We start from the raw sequence: 23027 nt of genomic DNA, 5'->3' as shown, positions 1-23027 counted from the left end.
GCTTTTATGGCATTGCTGTATGTTTATATGAAATGTATACATAATGTTTTAATTTGGAATAACATAGCAATAGACCTCAGGGAGAACTCATAATGTTTCACCTCCCATTGATTTTTCTTTGTTTTACTTTATGTGCTTAATTAATATATTTAATTTAAATCCTTATTTAAAAGCAAGGACTTTGTCACAGCGTGAGATAGTTTTCATTATTTCCAATGTAACTCAACTTGTTTCAACAGTTTGAAATGCAGTGGGAAAAGTATACTTTGTCCCATAAATAAAGTTAAAATAAGTTGGCTCTTTGTGTGTGTGTGTGTGTGTGTGTGTGTGTGTGTGTGTATGTGTGTTTTTTCCCCCTCAAACATATGGCTCATTTGTGTACATGGGCAGTCAATGTTAAAATGTGTTTTTTGAAACTTTAGCCATATTAATTTGGGTCCCTGTTATACAGTGGAGAGATCAGAACTGGCATTCTTTTTTATACAGGGTTTGTGAACAGTTGTGTTTGTGGGTTTTTATGCATGCACATCTTCACATCTGTGTGTGCAAGACATGTGTGTACATTCATCATGCATGTGTGCATTTGTGGTTGCAGTAATTGTTAGGGTGTGAAGTCGTTTAGTGGGTTCAGTTGCAGGTTTGGTTTTATAACATTATGGTCTGTTTGCTGAAGTGATAAGCAGCCATTGTTACTGCACATTTCCACATCTGTTACAACCTAATTTCCCTTCAATCACATGCATGGCCAACCCAGTAACTGAGTAATGTAATGGGCCAACACACACACACACATACACACATGTCCTCCTGCTAATATGATCACCTTTGAGAATGTACACACAACATACCAATACCAGAACCTGTGCACTGATACTTATTTGTGTCATTATACCTACAGTATGAGGACCATCATGGCCAGCATTTATTTTCTAACACTAAGGTTAGGTTGACGTAAACCTATCATGTAGGGTTATCCTTACCCAAGTTACGCTATTCAAATTTTCACATTAAAATTTAAAGCCAAGTAAGATAAAATGTCTTCATTTTCTTTTGGTCATTAACATTTTGGCCCTCACATGTATAGAAACAAATACAAAACATGCACACACAAAGAAAAAATAATAAATGAAAGCAGACATGGGAAGTAGAGCCAGTCTGTTTCACCGTGACATTAAATGCCAAACATCCTTGTTGCAAGGTGTGCAGTCTGCAACAAGGATGTTTGTTCAGTATTACACAGAGCATGAATTTGTTTCAGTGCAGTAAAAGCTATGGTTTATAGAAGTGGCTCATTTCAGGCCGCTGCTGTTTGTCTCTGTTTATGCCACTGGCGCCATTAGTCTTGTTCTGACAAAATTCTAAATAAACTCCCCTATGCCGCCAAATTGTAAGTAAAAATACTCAGCCAGGGACCACCTCCTTTATGTTAGAACATCAACCTTTAATGCTGTTAAATAGCATACAAGTACATAGCATGCATGGTAGAAAGACACTTAAATAAAACATAAATACTTTGTCAGGCTTTGTCAGAGGCCCCACAACTAGCACACGTTTACAGTACAATAAAAAGACAGTTCACCAATTTAATGTTATATTTTCCTTACACTTTCCAGCCTGCAGTCTACATTAACTGTATTGTTGCCTGAAGTAAGGACTGTTTTACGAGGAGAACCAGGCTTGTTGAACCTTTCAAGTTCAAAACAGCTATAGTGTGCTTGTTCATGGTTGTTTCTACTGCACTTCCATCTGCTGTCTGTTATTGACTGTACCTCTGGCCAGCTTAATGTAGAGTAGCAGTGATGATCAGCGCATGTGCAGGTATTTATCAATTAATGCACTTCCAATCAGGAGGAACAACTAATCAGAGAAATCACCTGTGTAATTTCAACTGCCCCAAATTTACAGAAGTTATTACAAACATTGTTCACACTAAGTATGAAATTCAACATGTGTTTTTGATTAAAGTTTTTTAAAAATTGACAAACTGCACTGAACTAGCTATAGAGTGGGCAGCTCAAGAGTAAGTAAAACAAATATAAACGTATGCAACAACACTACAACACACTTTGTACAACTGTACAACAACTGAAATGCATTTAAAGGCTTTACAATGTATGGTTTGAACATGCACAAATAACAAACATTTAATCAATGATGCACATGTTTGTCAGAAACTAAAATCACATATTTGCAAAAATGCGCAAAATTCCATCCTGAAGAATGACTTTTCTTTCACAAGTCTGAAAACACTGTCAAGAAAAAAAGTGTCAGCATTTATTTTGGCGGTTCCATATTATCTTATCACAGTTGCTGTAAAATGGAAACTTGTATTTTTAGATAATTTTACACACTAGAAGTTTACAATCAATCACATAAGTTATACCTTAAACAGAGATTTTTATTTTCTGATGACAGTATTAGTAAGTATCATGATGTGGGTTTAGAGAAGCAGAAACTCAAACAAACAAATGAGACCACCACAACAAAAAGTTACTTATTCTTCATGGAACAGAGCAGAACAGACCAAGTACAAGTTTTTAACTCTAGGTCATTCTATCATTTTCTTTAAGTTTAGATACACATCATAAGCAATATTTTTAGAGAAAACACTAAGTGGAATCTCACAATCCCCAAACTAAAAAAATAATAATACTCACTTTATACTGATGAATTGTGGAAATGGGTTTTTATAGGGATTATCGGTTTTAAAAATTCCAAATACAGCCTTTAAGATGTTTATAGTACCTTATTTTTTGAATATCTCTCTCCTTTCTTCTCGACAGCTTCACTCCTCCTCTCTATTGTATTGTCTTCTGAGAAGCCATTCAGCCATTAGTGTAACTTCCTGGTTCATTTTTAACAATGAAAGGGCTCCCAGAATAGACATACCATCTTCCATATGTACACATATTAAAAGGATTTAACCCTCTGGCAGCCATATTGGAGGTCAGCTGATTATTATGCTCAATGTGTGTAGCTGTCTTTAAATTAATTCAGTAGGCATGGTTAACTTTTGTAGAGTTTATAACTGGAAAATTATTATTTTTTGACTTCACCGCCAACATTTAACTGATCACAGTAAAAATGTAGACAGTATAAACGTGGATTTCTTACATATACACACATACAGGGACAAAGATTAAAGTTTCCAGATTAAATTAATATTTCATAAGTACTTCATCTGGCAACTTAAGTATGGAAACCATGTAGGCACATCTTTTCCATTGTTTATTAGGTGTACTGCATGTAGCCATCAATTGCACAGTTCTCCACAGGACCTGCATGGTGGGATGAGGTTACTGCACTAGTAATGCAACTCCAAAACCTCCATCAATGTTTTCAAAATGTTACATATGTGATACAGTTGAAAGCAACTCTTAAAACTCATTTAATCAAAAAAACACAATATTATCATTATGTTTCTTCTTCAGTTTATTGTTTTAATATTTCATATTATATTACTGAAGCACCTAAGTATCTCACTCCCATCCACACACAGCCCTCACTGGCATCTGTTCTCCTTGCCTGTCTTTCCTGACCTCCACTCTTTTTTTCTACATCTGAAGCCAAATTTGACTTTAGGTTCCAATGCTCATATCTCACCCTATTAAAGGCCACTCTTTTCTTTATCCGCTCTGTTCTTTATTTGTTTTGTTCTGTCTCATTATTTAATTCCACCCTCTGTTCTCTTCTCCACATGTTACCTGTGGAAGGAAAACCTTTTTTGGTTTCATTAACTGTAAAAGTTCTATTTTAACAACAAAACTGAAGATAATAACAGTGTAGATTATCATGTGTTCAAACCATGAACCATCTTAAAACCAGTGTTTACAAAGCAGAAAGCACAAAAGGAGTCGGCCAATACCGCTGACCCCTCTATTGTTCCCTCTGTTGTCACTAGAGAGCTACAGCACACAGGAACTGTGGGAAAAAAGACTAGTGGATGTTTAAAATATGAGATGAGGTTACCTGGTTTTTTAATTCTCCTTTAATGGCTGGATTTTAACTGTTGGTCGGAAAGAAAAAAGCACTTTGAAGATGTCACCTTGGGCTGTGGTTGTGATGGACATTTTTCACAGTTTTAGGCTAAACAATTACTCAAATGATAAAAAACAGGAACAGAAAATTTTGATAAAAAATTATTATTTGTAGGCCTACTTGCTGGATTGATGTTTATGTCACTGACTTAGTTTTCATTAAGTTGAGCTGCATAAGGATCCCCATGGAAATATCAGAGCTCGACTGTGGTCATTAGGTACCTTCCAGGAGGTGTTACGGTATGCATGAAAATAAACCACTGTGAAATATCCCTTTAAAGGTCAGTAAGGGGGGAATTGTGATCTGTAGCTGGTCTTGAGAGGAAAGTTTAACCCATAGCAGTAAAAATAAAGCAGCAATGTGCCTTTTAATCTGTTGAACCATCAACAGTCGTCTACAGCTTCCAGTTTGAGCTAGTTGAGCTTTATGCATTCAGTGTGATGAGTGTGATTTCAGTTTATGTGTTTGTTTGTGTGTGTGTGTGTGTGTGTGTGTGTGTGTGTGTGTGTCCATCTAAACTGGCGAGATCAGATACAGTAAGCCTGTGAGCATTAGCTGCATATGTCCCTAATTATTCTACAAAGTCAGTTGAACTGAAGTCATATGAATATTCCTTTAAAACACTTGCAGAACAAGTCAAGAAATGTGCACCATTAAATACCAATTGAGAAGGAGATGCATCCAGTGATTGCATTGTCTGAAATGCGTCCAACTTTGGGAGTGAGAGAAACAAATAGAAAGTATACGTGTCCGTGTGTGTCAGAGCTGCACTTGTCAAACTTGCTTCTGTGGTCCAAAGATACAAAGTAAGTAAATACAGTATATGTCCCTCTCTTTTGAAGCCCCAATTTTCCATGAGCCAACAAACTGTTCTGCAAAGAGTCCACAAAGCTGTCGGTAAAGTCAGCCCACAGGCATGCATACATTTTATAAATCGGTTTGTGAAATTTTTAAGGTTTTAAATGACTTGATGAAAGCCATATCTGTCATTTCAATAACAGTAAAAGTATACAAGAGCTAAAGTGTAAGAGCGGGAGGAGTCCTTGGCAACCAGAGTGTATTTGAAAGACTCTTGTCTATTACATCAGCAACAACCCGTTCATTTCAATAGCATTTTTTTTTCCTGCTGTCTTTCCTACTGTCCAGACAACCCGAACACTTCTGTCTTTTTTGGGCCAAATCCAGAACCAACCCGTGGCACCTCACCTACACATACACTGATTTCATTAAATCCATTCTGTTAGGTTCAGTACTGTAATCTTTGTCCCTTTATCGTCTTTCATTTTCTCCTTCTTTTCCCCCCGCTGCTTTCTCTCCATTACTCCTCCCATGTGCTAAGATCCCTTGGCGTCCGGTTACGTTCACCGGAGCTCTTGCTACGAGCCTTCCTGGCGCTCTCCTGTGCCTGGCGGTATTTCTCCAACATGCTCTTGTGTTTCCTCCTCAGCTTGTCGTTGCACCACATCCTCTCGCAGTACTCCTCCACGTGAGGCAGGTTTGATGGCCCAATCAGCTGCATGATATCCTTGAACCATGTACGTGATTGGCCCATTTGGCTTGATGAGCCGCCCCTGCTGTATGCGCTACAAGGCATCCAGGCCCTGTAGCCTCCTGTCGACCGATCTTTGAATGAGTCAGAGAGGCCACCATTGTCACGTGCCATGAGCTCATCCACAGTCTCCCCCTGAAGGACTTCGAGGGTGAGGTGGGCTAGGGTCTGTGTGAAGCCGTGCTCTCGGGAGCGGCAGATGTACACGCCTTCATCCTGGCGGAAGAGACGACGAAACAGGAGGCCCTGCTCTGTAGACATCACACGATCGTCTAGCTTCACCTGAGTGAGACAGAGGGAGAATATGTGTCTATTCTTAACTTTTATACATAATCAAACAACATATTGTTAAGATCTTATGACATGATGCAGAAAAAAAGGATTTGGGATAGTATCACTAACATCCAAAGTAACATGTAGTTGTGTTTCAGATTGGACTGGGATTATCACATAATGTCATTGTGTCACATTACTGCAATGCAATACCAAAGAAACTAATGGGAATTCCTTCAAACAGCAAAGAGTCTTTAAATTAAGCTTTGCGTGCAAATTTGCGAGTGAAGTGTTATTTTTAAATTCAAACCAAATTAATTGAAAGTTGATGCTTTCGCTAACACAAAAACAAAATGGCTGCATTACAGTTTGGAAATTTGCTTTTCTAGTATAAAAAAGTTCCAGAGGCTAATAATACCAAGGTTTTAAGTGGTTAAGTGGATAAACAAGAAAGACGTGACAAATAGGAATTTGAAAGCCACTATATGTAGGATCTTTATGAGATTACAGCAAAGTGCTTATAATCCAACTCAACGTATGAGAAATAAAAGAGGGAGAACAGGGCTCTTTGTACTGTTTTCTCAGCTTGAATTGCAACAGCAAGAATGTACCATGAAATCTAGTCACTTTTTTTACTCTTTCTCTGCCATTTACTTTCCTCTTATTCTCTTTCTTTCCTAACATACCTCCACCCAACATCTTGCCTCTATTCATTTATACCTTACTTTTCTAAATCTACCTCCTGTATCTGAAGGGGGGGGGGGGGGGCTCCCTTCTTCAGATTCCATCACTGTGCTTGTCTAACTTTCTTTCTGTGCCAACACAAACATGGCAGCCTTGTCAGCTGGAGTGGCAGCCAAATGTTTATTTGCAAGGAAATGGAGAGGGGTGGTAATGCCTTAATACTTGCATGGCTGACCGAGGCACTCAGTTAAGCTTGGAGAAACATAACCCCAAACAAATGAATGATTACTGTGGGTGTGGGCAAACACAGCAGCATGATTTTCTAAGCAGCGCTTTAAGAGGACTTTGCAACACTGTGTTTAAGTACAGTAAAGCACAGTAACCAGTAGACATTGAGTGACACCTCAGCTTTCGGTGGCTTGTGGTCAAGGTTTGTAAAGAATTCACTGTTTATCTAAGAGAATGAACAGTTGTGCATTTTCCTTTGAAATATAACTTCTTAATTTCAACCATATGTCAAATTGCTGTTAAATGTGTCAACTACATGCCACATTCACAGGCAAATCCCACTTTCAAAGGCAGTTACTCAGGCCACTGTTGACCAGAAGTTTCATTCCTCCCCTAATCTGTCTCTCAAAGCTTCCCCACCTTCCCATCATAGATATATTAGGACAGGGTGGCATTTTATTATCTTGAGTTTCTTTTGCTGGCTATTTATGTATTATCTTACCTCTTCCTTTCGATCGTCACGTTGGACGAGCCAGGTTACAGTAGCTTGTGGAGAGCGAGGAACACACTCCAGGAAGGTGCTGTTGTTCTCTGTCCCATAAACCACACTGTCTTCTGTTACATCAAAGTCTTCTGGTTGAAAGAAAGATAATTTAAAAGATTGTGAATGAATAAAAAATCAAGAACTACTGTCTAAGTACAGTAAAATGTTTGTAAGCATCCACCAAGTAAGCTTGAAGTCCTCTTGAGCAAACCACTGAACCACGTGAATGTCAGGGACCTTTACAGTATGTCTGTCAAGCTGTAAACAGTGAATCCTGTAAAGTATAGTTACTGTAAATACTTTGAGTAAACACTGATTTGTCTATTTTCCTTTTTTTAAACACAAATGTCTCTCAAAAGACACCAAGGTCTAAGGTCTGGTATGAAATAAGTACAAGGCTATATTCTACATTCACTAAATGTGTAGTGTGTAAACCTGACATGTGTTGTCGAGGGGTTAACGTGTATTGTAATATACTATACAACATTTGTCTCACATAGCTTGGATAAACTGACAGACTTGTACAAATCTGACTTAGCACACTTTGGCTTCCACCCTGAGGAAGAGGCACATAGACGTACACTGGTCCTTACAGATACAAACACATACTGTACATACAATCTAACATTCAAACACCAGTTGTCACATGTCCAGTAGCATATTCCCCTGGACTTCAAGTGTTTACAGACTCACATACGGTATACACAAGAGTGAAGTCTCACTGGTCTTCTTCAGTGTTGCTGTACAAAGCTTGTCCAGCATTTCCCCTTGTGCTTTATCTTAAATAAATCATGGTGATTCAGCGCGCAGACTGAGCGGGACTGAGAAAGCACATTATTATCAGATTTTTTAGTTAAAGTGAGTGAAGTTTGATAATATTGGACTGTTTTCATTTTTTTAGGGGAGCTAATGTTTTAAGGAGCCAAGCTCCCCCTGACTCCACTGCAGTTATGTACACTGTACACTGTCCTGAGAAGAATGTGGAGCAGTTATATCTCATTTGTTTAATCCATACAAAATCCCAGGTGTAAAAAACAAAAGGCTGCAGTTTTACAATGGGTTATGTACGTGGCTATTACAGCCACGCGCTGTGACTAGGGCTGTTGCCATCCATCCATCCATCATCAACCGCTTATCCTGCGTACAGGGTTGCGGCGGGCTGGAGCCAATCCCAGCTTACATCGGGCGAAAGGCGGGGTACACACTGGACAGGTCGCCAGTCTATACTAGGGCTGTTGCGATAACCGCAAAATTGAAAATACAGCACTATTGCCAACCGCAGAGGATGGCAAGCACCACAGCAACCGCATTGTTCATACTTAAGTGCGTCTTAAATTAATAAATTTGTGTTTCAAAACTTCCACAAGCGTAATGAGCTCTGTAGCGGTTCAAAGACGGATCGCCATGGACTGTACGTGACCGAATAAAAACTTGGAAGCTGTAAGTGTTGACACATTTTGGGTTGTTTTACTGTTTGTTTTGTAGGTTAGCTAACTTAGCGTTAGTGTCTTGTGCAGCTAATGTGGCTAGCAGGCTCGGCGATGTTGGACTAATGTAACACTGAAGGACAGTCAAGAGAAACTGTGAGCGTAGTGTGTAGTGTGTCGGATGCACGCAGCTGTTCATGTTGCTTTCTGTGGAAATTTAGCTTTAACGTTACTACAGCGCAGGTGTTAGTTGTTAAAATGAATGGAAGCCCCTTCTGCTCCAGTGTGTGTATGAGTGTGTGCATACATTGCTGCGGTATGCAAATTTACTTGATAGACATGCCCTGAAGGTAAAGATATAGCTACACAGGAAAAAGATACGGTTTGCCTGGCAGTGTTGTGTAACTTTGACTAGCTTCCTAATCTGTTAGCAGCTCGCTGTGCAGTGAGGTGAGATCCACCAACACACTTACTATGCTATATGGCACCAAACTACTTCATTGATCAAAAATGGCAATAATACCGGAAATGTCTGATCTCTGTAATTGCAAGCAAAGGTTTCTGTACCAAATATTAAGTTCTGCTTTTCTGATGTATCAAATACTTATGCCATGCAATAAAATGCTAATTAATTATTTAAAAATCATACAATGTGATTTTCTGGATTTTTGTTTTAGATTCCCTCACAGTTGAAGTGTACTTATGATAAAAATTACAGACCTCTACATGCTTTGTAAGTAGGAAAAACCTGCAAAATCAGCAGTGCATCAAATACTTGTTCTCCCCACTGTAGGTACCACTCGTATCACTTACCACTCAGATTCTGATCCACACACTGCAGCATAGGATTTGCATGCCTGATGTCCTGTCTGCGGAAGCGGCGTTTGCTGTTGGGCACGTATCGTGCGCACAGTGATCCATCCCATGCGCAGTAAGGGTCTCTGGCCAGGCAGCACTCAGCACAGGCTTTCCCATAAGTCTCACAGCGATGCAGCTTCACCTGCGCCACACCTGCTGGAGAGCCCACATACAGGGCTTGCTGTAGGAAGTGATGACAGGAGAAACAATTAAGCATGGTATGATGAAGATAATAGTTGGTTTAAGTTAGTAAATTATATGGTACAACAGTACTTTCAAATGTAGTCTATTTATCTAAATATAAATGTAAGTAAGTATTCAATAGTAAACTATATACACTTGTACAGAAAAATTTAGACTGAGTAGAGTCCAGTGGTCCACCAGAAGCAGATATTCTTACAACTCATGAGAGGCAATGTCACTACTGCCACCTATTGGTGTAGCTAATAAACTGCTCTCCCATTTACAGATCCCTGTTTACAGATCTCTGTGGTACAGAGTGGACAAAATTCCACAAATGCGTAAAAAGGAAGTTACAAATGGAACATGACCCACAAATTGACAGAAAGCAATCTGTAAATGTGCGGTTTTGTGTGTAGATGTCACTCTGTATTTTATTTACACATCACAAATGTAAAAATACAAATACAAATGTGAAATATTTGCGCATCATAGTACACATTTGTGGATTGTTTTCTGTGGGTTACAAATATTAAAGTCCAATAAAATAAAATACAGTGTATCAACTTACCCGTTTCACAGATATGTCCAGTGATGTAATTGGAGTTGGCACCTGCAATTAATAAAAATATTGATCTCAGGAATTTCACAATGTGTTCACAATGCTAAAAAAAAACGATTGAGGAGAAACCAGAGAGAAACATAGAAAGAATTATTGACACTCATGATGGAGTAAAACTTACTTTAAAGACTTGTAGCTCTTCCAGTGTGACTTCTTCTGTTTCCAGGCTGTTTCCACTGTGCAGGGCAATGACCTTCAATACTGTACCAACATCTGACAGACAAGCAAACACAAACTGTAAGTGACAAGGGGACAGGACAATAACAGAATTTCTATATCCTATCCCAAATACTTCTCTGCCCCTACGATCCAATTTTTCCACAGGGCTCAATAAAATGTCATCCTGAAGACCACAAGCACAATTACCTTTTTACCATAAGCAAGTCTGGATTTAAAATCAAATTTGAAAATGTAGACAATCACACACACCTGTGCCGATGAACATGACGTCATACGGCCCGTCCTCTGCCTCCACCCGGTCCACCACTATTTGTTTCAGTTTGTAAGGAATGTTGGCCTTCACAAGGACGGGTTGGCGCAGGGCGGGATACACCGGCCGCCACATTAACGGGTGATTGCGGGCAAACTGCAGCACCAAATCAGGGAAGTCCTTTGTGCTGCCAAACTCTCTGCCTGGTTGGTTGGTGATTTTACTTGGGCACTGGAGAGACAGAGGCAAGGAACAAGAAAGAACAAAGATAAAACAATGATTGAAAACAATGAAGCCATTTTCCACCATGACTCTACATTCCCACCATTTTCCACTACTGGGGGTATGCTTTCCAAAATAATTGTGGCCTAATTATGGTTTTACAGTCTTCTCAAAGAACCTTCATTAGCAGTTTTATTGTGCCTGAAAACTTCAGATGAAAGGTCACAACCACCAGCACTGATAAAGTTAAATGCTTGCAAACAGCTCTATAGAAGCAGAGTTTGCTGTTAGTTAAAAACCTTCCCATCTGTGACTGTAGTAATGAGAAAATTAATGTGCTGGTACTTGGCTGAGATACTGTATAACTGAAATAATTAAGAGGGTTGAACACTGACCAAGTAAAGGCATTTACATTCAAGTTTTCTCACGCTTTCAGATCAGAAATTCTTTCCAAAGAATCCAAATCCTTTGTCACGCAACTATTTTACACTTTTACGCAACTATGGGTAAATAAATGTCTCTGCTGGTGGCATCATGAGATATGTCTTGTTTGTCGGTTCCTCCACTGAAAGCAGATTTACCCTCTTCAGAAAACTGCTGCTTCATTCATTGTTCCCGTTAACTCTGGGATCTTCTTCCTGTCACAATTAAAGGATGATTCAATCTTAAGTTTTCTCAAATCGTTAAATGACTACAGCAATGGAGAGAGAAGGTTGGACTTCACAAGAGTTGAATCTAGTCCTACTTATACAAAGGACACAATATACAATATAACCTGAGATCCTGGGGGGGGGGGTGAAAGCTCAGTGATTTAAAGAAATACAACACTGCAGCAGCAACAGACTAAAATGAAAGCATATGCCAAAGTCCTGACGCTGACAACTTAGCAAAATATCACAAATTAAGGGTGAGAAAAGAGTATAATTTAATTGAAATTGAGTCTCTTAAGAAGACGACTTTCATGACAGAGCAGTTGGTATTTGTGTAAATCTCCTCGCCTGATATTGCTATTCCAGCATGTACTTCCATATGGTAGAAATATTTTTACTCGTGCTTATCACAACAGCAACTGAGCCACACAATAGCCCTGTAATGGTCTGGATTCAATTTCAGAGGGGAGATCTGAACTGTGTAGGAACGTCAGACTCCAAATGCACTATTGATGTATAATAGTACATTCCTCTCAGTGTGGTTTACTAAATGGAATTCATTGAAGATGATGTGGAATGTGTAAGAAAATCCATGTTCACTTTCCCAACCAAAAAAATTTAATTTGTTCACAGTATGATTATTTATAATAAGTAGCACATACAGTATGTTCATGTATAATTCAAAATGGGGTCCAAGCATGCCTTTCCAGTAATGTTTTCCAATCTGAAGGTAGGCTGTATTTATTATTATTACACAGAGAAACAAAACAACATATTGCCTTTCCTTTTGGAACTGAAGGGAGTATTTTTTTCACAATTTATTTACACACTTGTACAGGTCCCAATTCACATCCTCGATATGTCAGTCTGTTTTAAACTGTTCACTGAACTACTCCTCATCTGTTTGCACTGCACTTAAAACGTGAACTGGAGTAGCTCCAAAATATATTGTCAACTCAAACTTTGCTGCCGCACGTCAACTGCTTTTAATCTCCAGAGCCGAAGGAGAATTAATGAGAGAGGGGTGAGCATATTTGGCATCTATTCACATCCATTATTACTGTGTATGTGAGTGTGTTTGCATGTATGTGTGTTAAGCACAATATGCATTGTGTAGGCTAACACAATGTTGTACCGCAAATGTATCCATTTTAACAAACAGACCCAGCAGAGGAGAATGAAATTAGCTGAGGTTCAAATCCTGAGAAACGCCTTTCCTCATTTCCATTTCAGCCTCTCTGGTTGTAGTTTAACTCATCTGCAATCCAACAAGAAGATGCTGAAGATCCTCAAATATAGGTTATATGTCAAACACAAACACAAATAATCAGTTTTTGGTAACACTTTATAATATAGCCTGTGATTGACGGTGTAATTTCGTTGTATGTTGTATGGTACTTAAATATAGGTACAGTGAGTGAGTGAGGGCCATTTTAGAGTAAAGGATAAATAACTTCTATGTAATTTTGTAAATACTGTGTACCAATGAGGAACTGCAATGTAACTTTCATGAAGCTGCAGAAAACAGACCATATGTCAAATCTGTGAGGAGGAGATCTGACACTCTTTCAGACACTCGTCTTTTGCTGATGATGTCAAACTATCAATCCAGATATCCTTTATGATGACAAAAAGTCCACAGTCTTACCTGCATGTATTTTTTTATAAATACAGATGTAACAACCAACATCAACAAACTGACATATAAATAAGTTAGCAGAAGCCTCTGTTTGAATTAAAAACACTAATCACATCTGTAATATCCTATCTCAAACCAAAGTAAGCGGGTGAAAATCCCTGAACAGATCTGGGTCTGAAAAGATGAGTTCACTGAATCAGGTGAATAAAAGAACAGCTAAAGAATAATTAAATTCAATATCTCATCACTTTATTATAAAAGTTGGCACTTGAAAGTATGACACTTTGAATCCAGTCTAAACTGTCAGTGCAGGCAGCAGGCAGAAAAATATGCAGATTTTCTCAGTGACAGCATGATTAAAGTATAGCATTGATTAAAACTGGCCAAGAGATTTTCATGTCAGAAATCAATCCAAGAGAAACACCCAGGTACATTAAAGGCTGTATATCTCATCAAGGAAAAGCTCAAAATTTAAATATCAAACATGAGGCTTTTATGATGAAACTGGATGTCAGTGTTTGTGACAGGCAGGCAAATACATCACACAGTTCTGATACTGTATGATCGAAACAGAATGACAAGGTCCAGGTAGAGTTATAACTAAAGCTCTGGAAAATCTGCAATAAAGAGAAAATCCCATCATCCCTCTGTTACAAGGTGAGGTCAGACACAAATCCAAAACAATCCAAGATAAATGTCTAGGTATAAATAGTATAGTATAAATCCACCTAATTTCTTTTAAATGAACATTGTATTTTCTATTACTGGGGAAGTTTTGGCAGGTGATTATGAGATATGATGGATATTAACCTGTATAAAGCTTAAATCTGTTACAATGAAAAATCCAGGAAAATAAAAAGGACACCCAGGTAGGATAGCAATATGAATATATTAATGAAGATTTCAAGGGGAGTAAACTTGCCCCTATCTTCTCAATATCTCTCCTTCTCCTCTTGCCATCTCCGCCTCTCCATCAGCCTACAATGAGTCATCATCTTTTTCCGTGTTTCCTCTCTTCCTCCATTTCCTCCTTCCCTCTCTCTCTTATACTATGAGTTTCGGGGCCAAAACATTCCTGTTAATCAGAGAGTCAGCGGAGTGAAACCACAGAGGTGTCTGTTCTGTTTTCACGTTATTCATATTCCTTCTGCCTCCATACGCTCTCTTTCACTCTAGTAATGAGGTGGAATTAAATGTGCGACGTGACTGTGTGTATGTGTGTTGTCTACACACGTGTGTTTGTGTGTATAATAAGTCTGAATTACAGTGATGTGGTTGGGAGAACATGACAGGGCTCCACTGAGAGTCAAGATGTTAACCAGAAGGCTCTGTACTGTATACAGTCACCACAGCTGCACTTCCAGATACGTATAGTAGTTTACTGATATGGAAACCTTCTATGCCTCACTTATAATGTTTTTGCCACCTTTGTATTTGCAATTTCATATTCAATTTTCTGTTTTAGTATACACAGTAGGCCTAAGCAACCTCTTCTCCCTCAGAACTACATTTGTACTAGGACTGCCCCCTAATAGTTGACTACACCGTTAGTCGGTGATAAGAGACTTAGTCGACAAACTTTTCATTAGTTGGGTAGTCGCAGAAAAAAAACCCCTAAAACTTCAAACTCCATTTGGGAGCTGCACCTTGTCAATGAAAGTATCAGCAGATTGTTGCAACATGGATCTTTCCTCTGCTAACACAAAAGTCACTGACTGGTGCGCACTGCTCTGTTGCTAACTCTAGCTGCCCTTAGCTAGTTAGCGGCCCTGTTAGCTGACTCTGCCCTGACTCAGCTCGGAGTACCAGGGAAGTCTTGGTGTTTATTTACATCACTAGCATAGGAGCTTTGAACCCAGAAGAGGAAGTGGTTTTCAGGCCCTGGGTGAGGGAACCAGCGGGGGAATGCTGCTGGGGAGCTGCACCGTAATGAGCACCCAAACCGGAGCTGGGCGAGGGAGCAATGGAACTGGTCTCAGCAGACTCCCAGTAAACATGGACCAGGAGCAAACACACTAGTGGAGGCCTGTTTCATGGAATTACAGTATCGAGTTAATTTGTAAGTAAAATTATACATAATTTATTGTGTTGAACCGTCCGGAAGAAGCTGTTCTTGTAAAGTTATTCATTCCAGTGTTTTGAACAACGAGACCTGTGTGATGTTATACTGTTAACAAAATGTTCATTCCCCTTGCTTGTTTTCTGACTCATTCATAATCATTACATTTATTCATTTAGCTGACGCTTTTATCCAAAGCGACTTACAATTGCCAAGTAGGTCAGAGGTTGCACGCCTCTGGAGCAACTAGGGGTTACGTGTCTTGCTCAGGGACGCAGTGGTGGATGTGTCACAGTGGGGAATTGAACCCCTCTCTCACACCAAAGGTGTCTTACCACTGCGCCATCACCACCCCAGTGACCACTTTTCATTAACAGGCATCTTGCTTCGTGCCCCTTGTAAAATGTAAATTCTAGGCTCATTATCACGGTTTGTAGTTCTCTGTAATGTAGCACACTGTTAATACTGTTACTTATAACAATCTTTCTTAGCCCTGGAACTCAAACCATTTTCTGATGCCCAAATATATATTATATATATATATATATAGAGAGAGAGAGAGAGAGAGAGAGAGAGAGAGATTATACTGAAATGACCATGCTAAGTTGCAGAACTAAATTATCTCAAGTACACTGCTGTAATGTAAAATGTAATGCTGGAATACCACATTGCACATTTAATGAAAAGAGGTGTTGATTCAACTGTATGATCATTCTGGGGCTGCAGTTTGTGGTGCTGTTCAGTTATCCAACAAAACAGCATTGTATTGTATTTTAAATAGCATTTAACATTGAAATTACTGCATTAACCACTGTCTTAGTCAGTTAGAGATATAACTCCTCTAGCGTTTGATATGTTTTTCAACTTTGATATTTATTTCAAGTACACAGCCCTTGGCCAAATCTGACACATTTACATGATGCAAATTAATATTTGTTGTCCCTGATGAATGACTGATGAATGAATATTGTGGTCTATCACATTATGGTAAAAGTACAGTTAAGGTTGGACATCTAAAATATTTGAGTTAGGGCTAGCGGTGATATGCTTGAACAATCACTCACCACGCCTGGTCTTGGATAAGGGACCCTGCCTTCGTAGGCCCCCCACTGGTAGTCAGGGCCCTCTTTATGAGCGAAGGGACCATTAAAGGCTTCTCTGATGTCAGCCATACGGTAAACACACACAGCAAAACCCTGGAACACATTACTGTGAAGGAGAAAGGGGAAATTTACAGTTGAACACAAGAATTTTGGGCAGATTCAGATACATTTACAAGAAATATGACATTGTAAGAAATTGTTCAAAATTAAGGCAACTTGGATTTGTGATGGTTTTAAAGTAAACACTATTAATAAATGAAAGGAAAGTGAGGTCATAAGGTTTTAACAACATCACTTCGAGTAACTTAATACCCAGCGAAAACCTTTTTTTAACTGGTTGAGTGTGTCTACAGGTGCACTCAACAGTAATGCCACCGTATATTGACACCCTGGACAACGCAACCTCACGACCTCCTCACCTTGATGCATCGTGGCAGAAAGGTGAGGAGATAAACCACTGGATGTCAGCAAACACACTATATTTAGCTGCTGTTATGTTGCACTTTAATTATGTGAGAGTGGAGAAGCCTCTAATGTGACATTTTACCAAAATAGTACACTACAACTTTCCAAATTGCAAATATTGAATTACTTTAGGCTAGAAGCTCTAGCATTGAAGATGGCACATGTAAACCTTCAAGTTGTAAGAAACCTTTTGACACACACTGCCTTTGAATCAAGGAAAAACACAAATGAATAATTAAATTATTAGAGGAACTGCAAGGTAGATAGGTTTAAGGTAGAGTAAGGTAGAGTACTTTATGTATAGATACACTAAACACTTATGAAGTTTTATGGTTATTCACCTGATGGTGCTGAAGATCCCATAGACATCTGGGTTCCTCTCATCCTTGGTCCTCAGCAGGAAAACATCCTCTTTTTTGTATAAAAAGACAAAGCCATTTGTTTGTTACTTACAGTGCAGTATAATGTGTGAATGCGTGCTCCTATGCATTTTGTGTGTGGTATATTACAGTTTTTTTTTTATTGCTAACCTGTACTGATCAAAACCAAAGTCACATTGTCAAAACTCTTCACACAGTCAGTGAAACAGAAGTGCATGTAGACCAAACTGTGAATCATTTTTCATTGCTTTCACACAAAATGCATTCAATGACCACTTTCTTCAAAATCCATGAACTCTTTTCCCATTACAACATCAACACCTGCAAAACACTGTTTATCTGCAGCACATTTTTCAAATGCTAACACACTGTTCAAAACTGTTCAAAACACGTCCAAAACAAAATGTTTGCAAATTTCCTGCATATTTTGATATATATAGAAAATCTTTGCAGAACATTTACATACATTTTTAGAGAAATATGTGCAATGTTTTGAATGTGGTTTTACTGTAAAACTGCAAGCTGAGTGGGAAATGGGCTAAGCAGGAAATGTGCTTATATTTTAGCAGAATTGGTTCAAGGGGATGGTGCATCAATTATAGACTGTGGTCATTGGGTCTCACGTACCAGTGTTAACTACGTAAACAACTGAAAAAAGTGTATTGCAGCACTGAAATGTCAGGAACTTCTTTTCTTCACAAGTAAATTACTGAATGCATTTCTGATTCTTGTAACACATACTATAGTACAGTCAATAAAGTGAAAATATGTTACAGGTTTCTTTCATTTTTTTCTCAGTCGCATTGGTACATTTGCAAAACTATTTGTATTGGTAAACTATGGCTAAACTTTTGATGACAAAGATTGAAAATGCACAAGGCTGTACTTTTTCTGTATGGCATAGATCAATTTCAACAGTACAGAGTTACAGTAAATATTGTGTGGTGTCCGAACAATAATTCTGTGATGATGTGTTGAGAAGAAATCCGCTTGACACTCTTCTTGATCATAAAAGTTTATTACATCAAGGAGTTCAGCATCAATTACAAGCTCTGCAGCAGCTTGGAGAGTGACCCAGCCCGATGACCACTCTGTCTCTCTGTACATCAAACATCGCTTATATAGGGTGTGTGTAGGTATATGTTAGATACCATAGAAGGGTTCAGTACTATTCTGAGGTAAAAAAACAAGGGTTAGAGGTCAAATTCTATAGATGGTTCCAGTCCCTACATAACCATCAATCACTGCTCTCCCCTTAGGTCACTGACCCTCTGTCCAGCTGCTACAGTGCTATTTTAAACTGTTATGCGTCAAATGCACATATATTATACACTACAATTGCAAGAGATTGGACAGGATTCACAGTTACATTTTTACTGTATGCACTGTAATTTGTTGACACCATGTCACTGTGATGCAGAAAATGAAAAAACAAGACTATTTTACAGCACTGCATAGCACAACGGAAACAATTACAAAATAAGAGATGGAAACATGAAAACACCCCCTCAGGTTGATGTTCCTGTCTATTGGGCCACAGATTCTTATTCACAGCACAACAGATCAGAACTTCATCAGTTTACTGTAGGGTACGTTTACAAAACAAGTCTAATAGACATATGTAAGAAAATGCAGATTATGACGTGTTCAACCATTTTGTGTGTAGTGACTTACACAATGAACTTATGTCTAGATGTTTTGGGGGGTAAGACTTCTCAACAAAGAACCAGTATACTGTAATACATTGTGATTAACAGGAAATACAGTAAGTATTTGATAATGTAGGAAACAGCAGACAAATACATAATAATTTGTATAAATGTGTCAAAGCATGTGCAATTTGCAATATCTCAAAAGACTGAGAAATTGCTTTTACATATGATGTGCACAAGTGACTAGATGATGTGGAGGTAGAACAAGTAGAATTTCAATTCTGATCTGAGAAATGTATCAAACTGACTGAAAACAACTGTATTCTATAATGAAATACTGATTTATATGAAAATGCTTTCTGAGTGGGTATTGTTGCCAGTATTTTGGCTGAACAAGTTTATTTTGAGGCTTATATGAAGTGTTTTGGTGGTTTGAGTGACTTTTGGAGGTAAATTTAACTGTTTGGCCAGGATGCATGTTGGTAATGCGGACTGTGTGAAGAGTTTTGAAAATGTGGCTTCAGTTTTGACCATTGCATCTTAGCAACTGAAAAAAACTGTAAATATGACAATTGTGTGCAGATAGTGTGTGTGCAAAAGCATCAAAATGTTTTTGTGTATCTCACCCAGTTGGTTGAAGTGTGTGTCAATGCCATGAGGTCCCGGCACAGAGCAGACCAGTCTGGCTTTGATGAAGGTGCTCCATTTGTTTACCAGCACTCTCTGGCCTCCTACATCATTCTGGCAAAAAAGACAGAAGTACAAGAAGATGAAGATGGACCCTACATTTGGGGGACTGTGTGTACAAAAATGGCTACATAATTTGGACATATAATTTGAATATTTTGTGAGCACAGTCCCTCGTCTTTTGCAAGAATAAATGTGTTGGGACTCATAACACAGATACCAAGGGAGTGTGTGCATGTGTGTGTGTGTCCTTCACTGTCCCTTATTCATCAAATCTGAGGTAATCATGTTCTGTATGTGTGTATGTGTGTGTGTGTGTGTGTGTGCGTTGAGGATCAGTGGTGATAATTGGCTTCTTGGCAAGAAGCACCACAGGGGAAGTGATGACAACAATTCAGAGTCGCCTGAGGGAGAAAAAGAGGGCTGAAGAGGAAATACTATAATACGTGTATGTAGAGAGAGAAAGAGACAGATGGAGAGAAAGAAGAGAAGCAGAGATGGAGACGAGGATGACAAAGAAAGTTATAATTTGAAGGTTTAGGTGGGATTATTGTCTGAGAAGTTCGTACAAACTTTTCCGGCACAGTCGACAGTCTCTAAGGAAATGCTGCAGCTGTGTATTGTGTGAGTATTGTGAGTGTAGGTATTTGTGTATTTCTGTATATTGTGTGAGAGTTTGAAAGTGAGAGTGTGCAGAGCAGATGGGGATCACAATCGGGCAATTTGACTGCTGTGTGTGTGTGTGTGTGTGTGTGTATGTGTGTGTTTGGAAGGAGAAAGGATTCGTGTGATTCTGTATATCAAGATGCCTTCACAGTCCTTTGGGTAAATTTAAATATTTGTTTGCTGTAAAAGACATTTGTCTTTTCCATAAGAGGGTTTTTAAACCGTCAAAATAGGAGGATAAATCGAAACCATTACCTCCTGGCCTGGGAAGTTAATCCTGAAAGTGATCATGTAGAAAACAGCCCCTAAATCAAATTACTCTTTGTACCTCATTTTTTCTCTGTTTGGGTTCTCATATAACATTTTTTCCAGTGGGAGTGTGAATCTACACATCAGACTGAAAAGCCTGGCAGATACTCAAAATTTGAGACCCATAACGGATCCTCCAGAAATCAAGATAACCAAAAAACGACTCCCAGACTCTCCAAACTCCACAACCTCAAATAGCCCCTGCAGATGTCTCATTCCCTGGATACTTATATGACCATATGGAAGTGAACTGACAACCCACCTGACCATCTGGCTTCACTTATCCTCACCTGCCAACAGATGATCTCTAAATCTTTCTGTGTGTTTCTGTATCTAACGTCTTTGGATGACCCTAAGTAAGTGGGATATAATTTCTAGACAGACAACTTGTGAGTTGTTGAGTTTCTCATTGTCATTGTTCAATGCTTTGAGCACAGCTAACAAAATTAACTTCTACTAGAATGGAGGGAGAGCACAAGACTTAGTCACGTACATCTCAAACATCGACATGTAAAAGTTCTTAAAGGTTCAGTGTGTAAGAATTAGTGGCATCTAGCGGTGAGGTTGAGAAGTGCAACCAACTGTCCAGTCTTCCACTGCCCCCTATCCTTTAAAGAGTGTAGGACAGCTACGGTGGCCCGACACTGAGAATATAGTTATGGATCTTATATTGCATTTCTGTCAATAGATCCACAGAAATATTACACACTGAACCTTTACATAACTGCTATGCGAGGTTGTTGAGTTGCCTCCTGTAACCCTATTTACAGTATCTTCATGTCCTGTATCACAAAATAAATGTCTACACATAAACCGTTTCTTAAGTATCTCACCGCACACACTCGTCCGACACGTGTGTGTATGGCCCCCTCCCTGTCCCCTGCCTCTGTGGCCTTCTCAGTGAAGAAGAAATACACTTTATCGTTGTCTCTGTCGCTGTTGTCTGGGATGAGGTGGGCAGCGATGAACTTAGGGTCTGCAGAGGAAGATGCAAGGCACGGAGAGATGTGGATGTAAGTATGAAAGAAAATTTTGCTTGTGATAGAATGTTATAATAATGATAAAACACTCCAAGGTGTCCTGATATGGAAAATAATATTGTTTACTTTACATCGTTTATTTTTCTATTGAATGCAAAAAGTTCTATAAACAGTGACACATTACCATGGAGAAGCTTCTGGTCAGTCTCTGTCCTCATGGTGGAGCGACCTCCCATATTCCTGAAGATCACAGAGTCTCTACCCAGGAAATCTGCCGTCAGTCCTGTATACAACTCCCCACCTATAGAGAGGCAGGGACAGAGATGGTGGGTGAGGGAAAAAGTTTAAAAGGGAAGTAAGAATGGAAAATAATGGATAAGTACAACAGGAAAACCAGTGGATAGAGAGGATGATAAAAGTGGAAGGGATTGGAGGAAAAGGTTGTACAGTAAGAATGTAAATTGACAGCAGTAATAAAGACAAAGACATTAGGGAAAATGCAAAAGGAAAAGGAAAAAGTTTGGTACATGACAAAAATAAGGAAATCATTGGTGACAGAAACAAATGAGCTTCAGGCAAATGAGGAAGGGAAGGGAATAGGAAATTGAACAATCCAATAAAGAACACACTGGGAAAGTAATCTTAAACCAAAACTCAAAAACACTTCATACATTACATCCTCCACTGAGACTAAGACCATAGTTGCGGACTCACTTTAAATTTCAACAACTCCAAAAATGGATTTTCCTGAAAATGAAATCTTTCCTGTGACACCTCCAGTACATGAACCTTGAAAAAAAACCGTTAACAGTCTGTCATAAGACAAGACAGCAACCTTAGCTTGCTTAGAAAATGAAGAATTATAAAAGACAGTTTTTTCAGAACAATCCACTATAGGTTTTGAAGATGCAACTGTTTTTAATTTTCCCCAGCATAGTGACCAATGCAGTAATAGCATCTGGTCACATGGGTGTAAAGTAATTATTCTTATCTTATTTGCCCATTGCAACACATCCTTTAACATAAAGACAGATGCAAACACACATACAGTCAAATCAAACTCATGTTAGCACACGCAAACATAAACAGACACAGACACATATAGATACAGTAATTGGTGATGACAGGACCTGTAGAGCTTTGTGGATTTTGGGGGGCAATCCTGAAATTGAGGAGAGGATTAATATCTAACAAACAAGACTTTCATCATATTTTACTGTTTCACTCTTGACATCCCTGTCTCTATTTCTTTATTTTATCATCATGTGCTGTACTATGTTGGTCAAACTGTGTTTTTGTGTTTTTGTCTCATTATTTGTTTCTTACTTTAAAGATTATTTACAAGAGACAAATCAGAAAAACTGAATATGGTAGTTAGTCAG

General features: G+C 38.8%; 1 protein-coding gene across 2 annotated transcripts in view; it reads right to left on the bottom strand.

The window, feature by feature from the left end:
• Positions 1-1420: 1420 nt before the first annotated feature.
• Positions 1421-23027, bottom strand: part of sema3bl (sema domain, immunoglobulin domain (Ig), short basic domain, secreted, (semaphorin) 3bl) — a 75016-nt gene continuing 53409 nt past the window's right edge. The window contains exons 6-16 of one of the 2 annotated variants that reach the window (XM_046056270.1): positions 21830-21946; positions 21499-21641; positions 19630-19744; positions 17313-17382; positions 16468-16612; positions 10833-11064; positions 10525-10616; positions 10353-10394; positions 9557-9782; positions 7275-7405; positions 1421-5869 (exon numbers count right to left, since the gene is read on the bottom strand). In XM_046056270.1, the coding sequence (XP_045912226.1) occupies positions 5357-5869; positions 7275-7405; positions 9557-9782; positions 10353-10394; positions 10525-10616; positions 10833-11064; positions 16468-16612; positions 17313-17382; positions 19630-19744; positions 21499-21641; positions 21830-21946 (1826 nt within the window). In that variant the 3' untranslated portion in view covers positions 1421-5356. The remainder of the gene's footprint in view (positions 5870-7274; positions 7406-9556; positions 9783-10352; positions 10395-10524; positions 10617-10832; positions 11065-16467; positions 16613-17312; positions 17383-19629; positions 19745-21498; positions 21642-21829; positions 21947-23027) is intronic. The other variant, XM_046056271.1, reaches the window with a different exon arrangement.

Source organism: Micropterus dolomieu, linkage group LG08 (assembly GCF_021292245.1).
Source record: "Micropterus dolomieu isolate WLL.071019.BEF.003 ecotype Adirondacks linkage group LG08, ASM2129224v1, whole genome shotgun sequence".
NCBI classification, from domain to species: domain Eukaryota; kingdom Metazoa; phylum Chordata; class Actinopteri; order Centrarchiformes; family Centrarchidae; genus Micropterus; species Micropterus dolomieu.
This window is presented reverse-complemented; position numbering and strand designations above follow the sequence as displayed.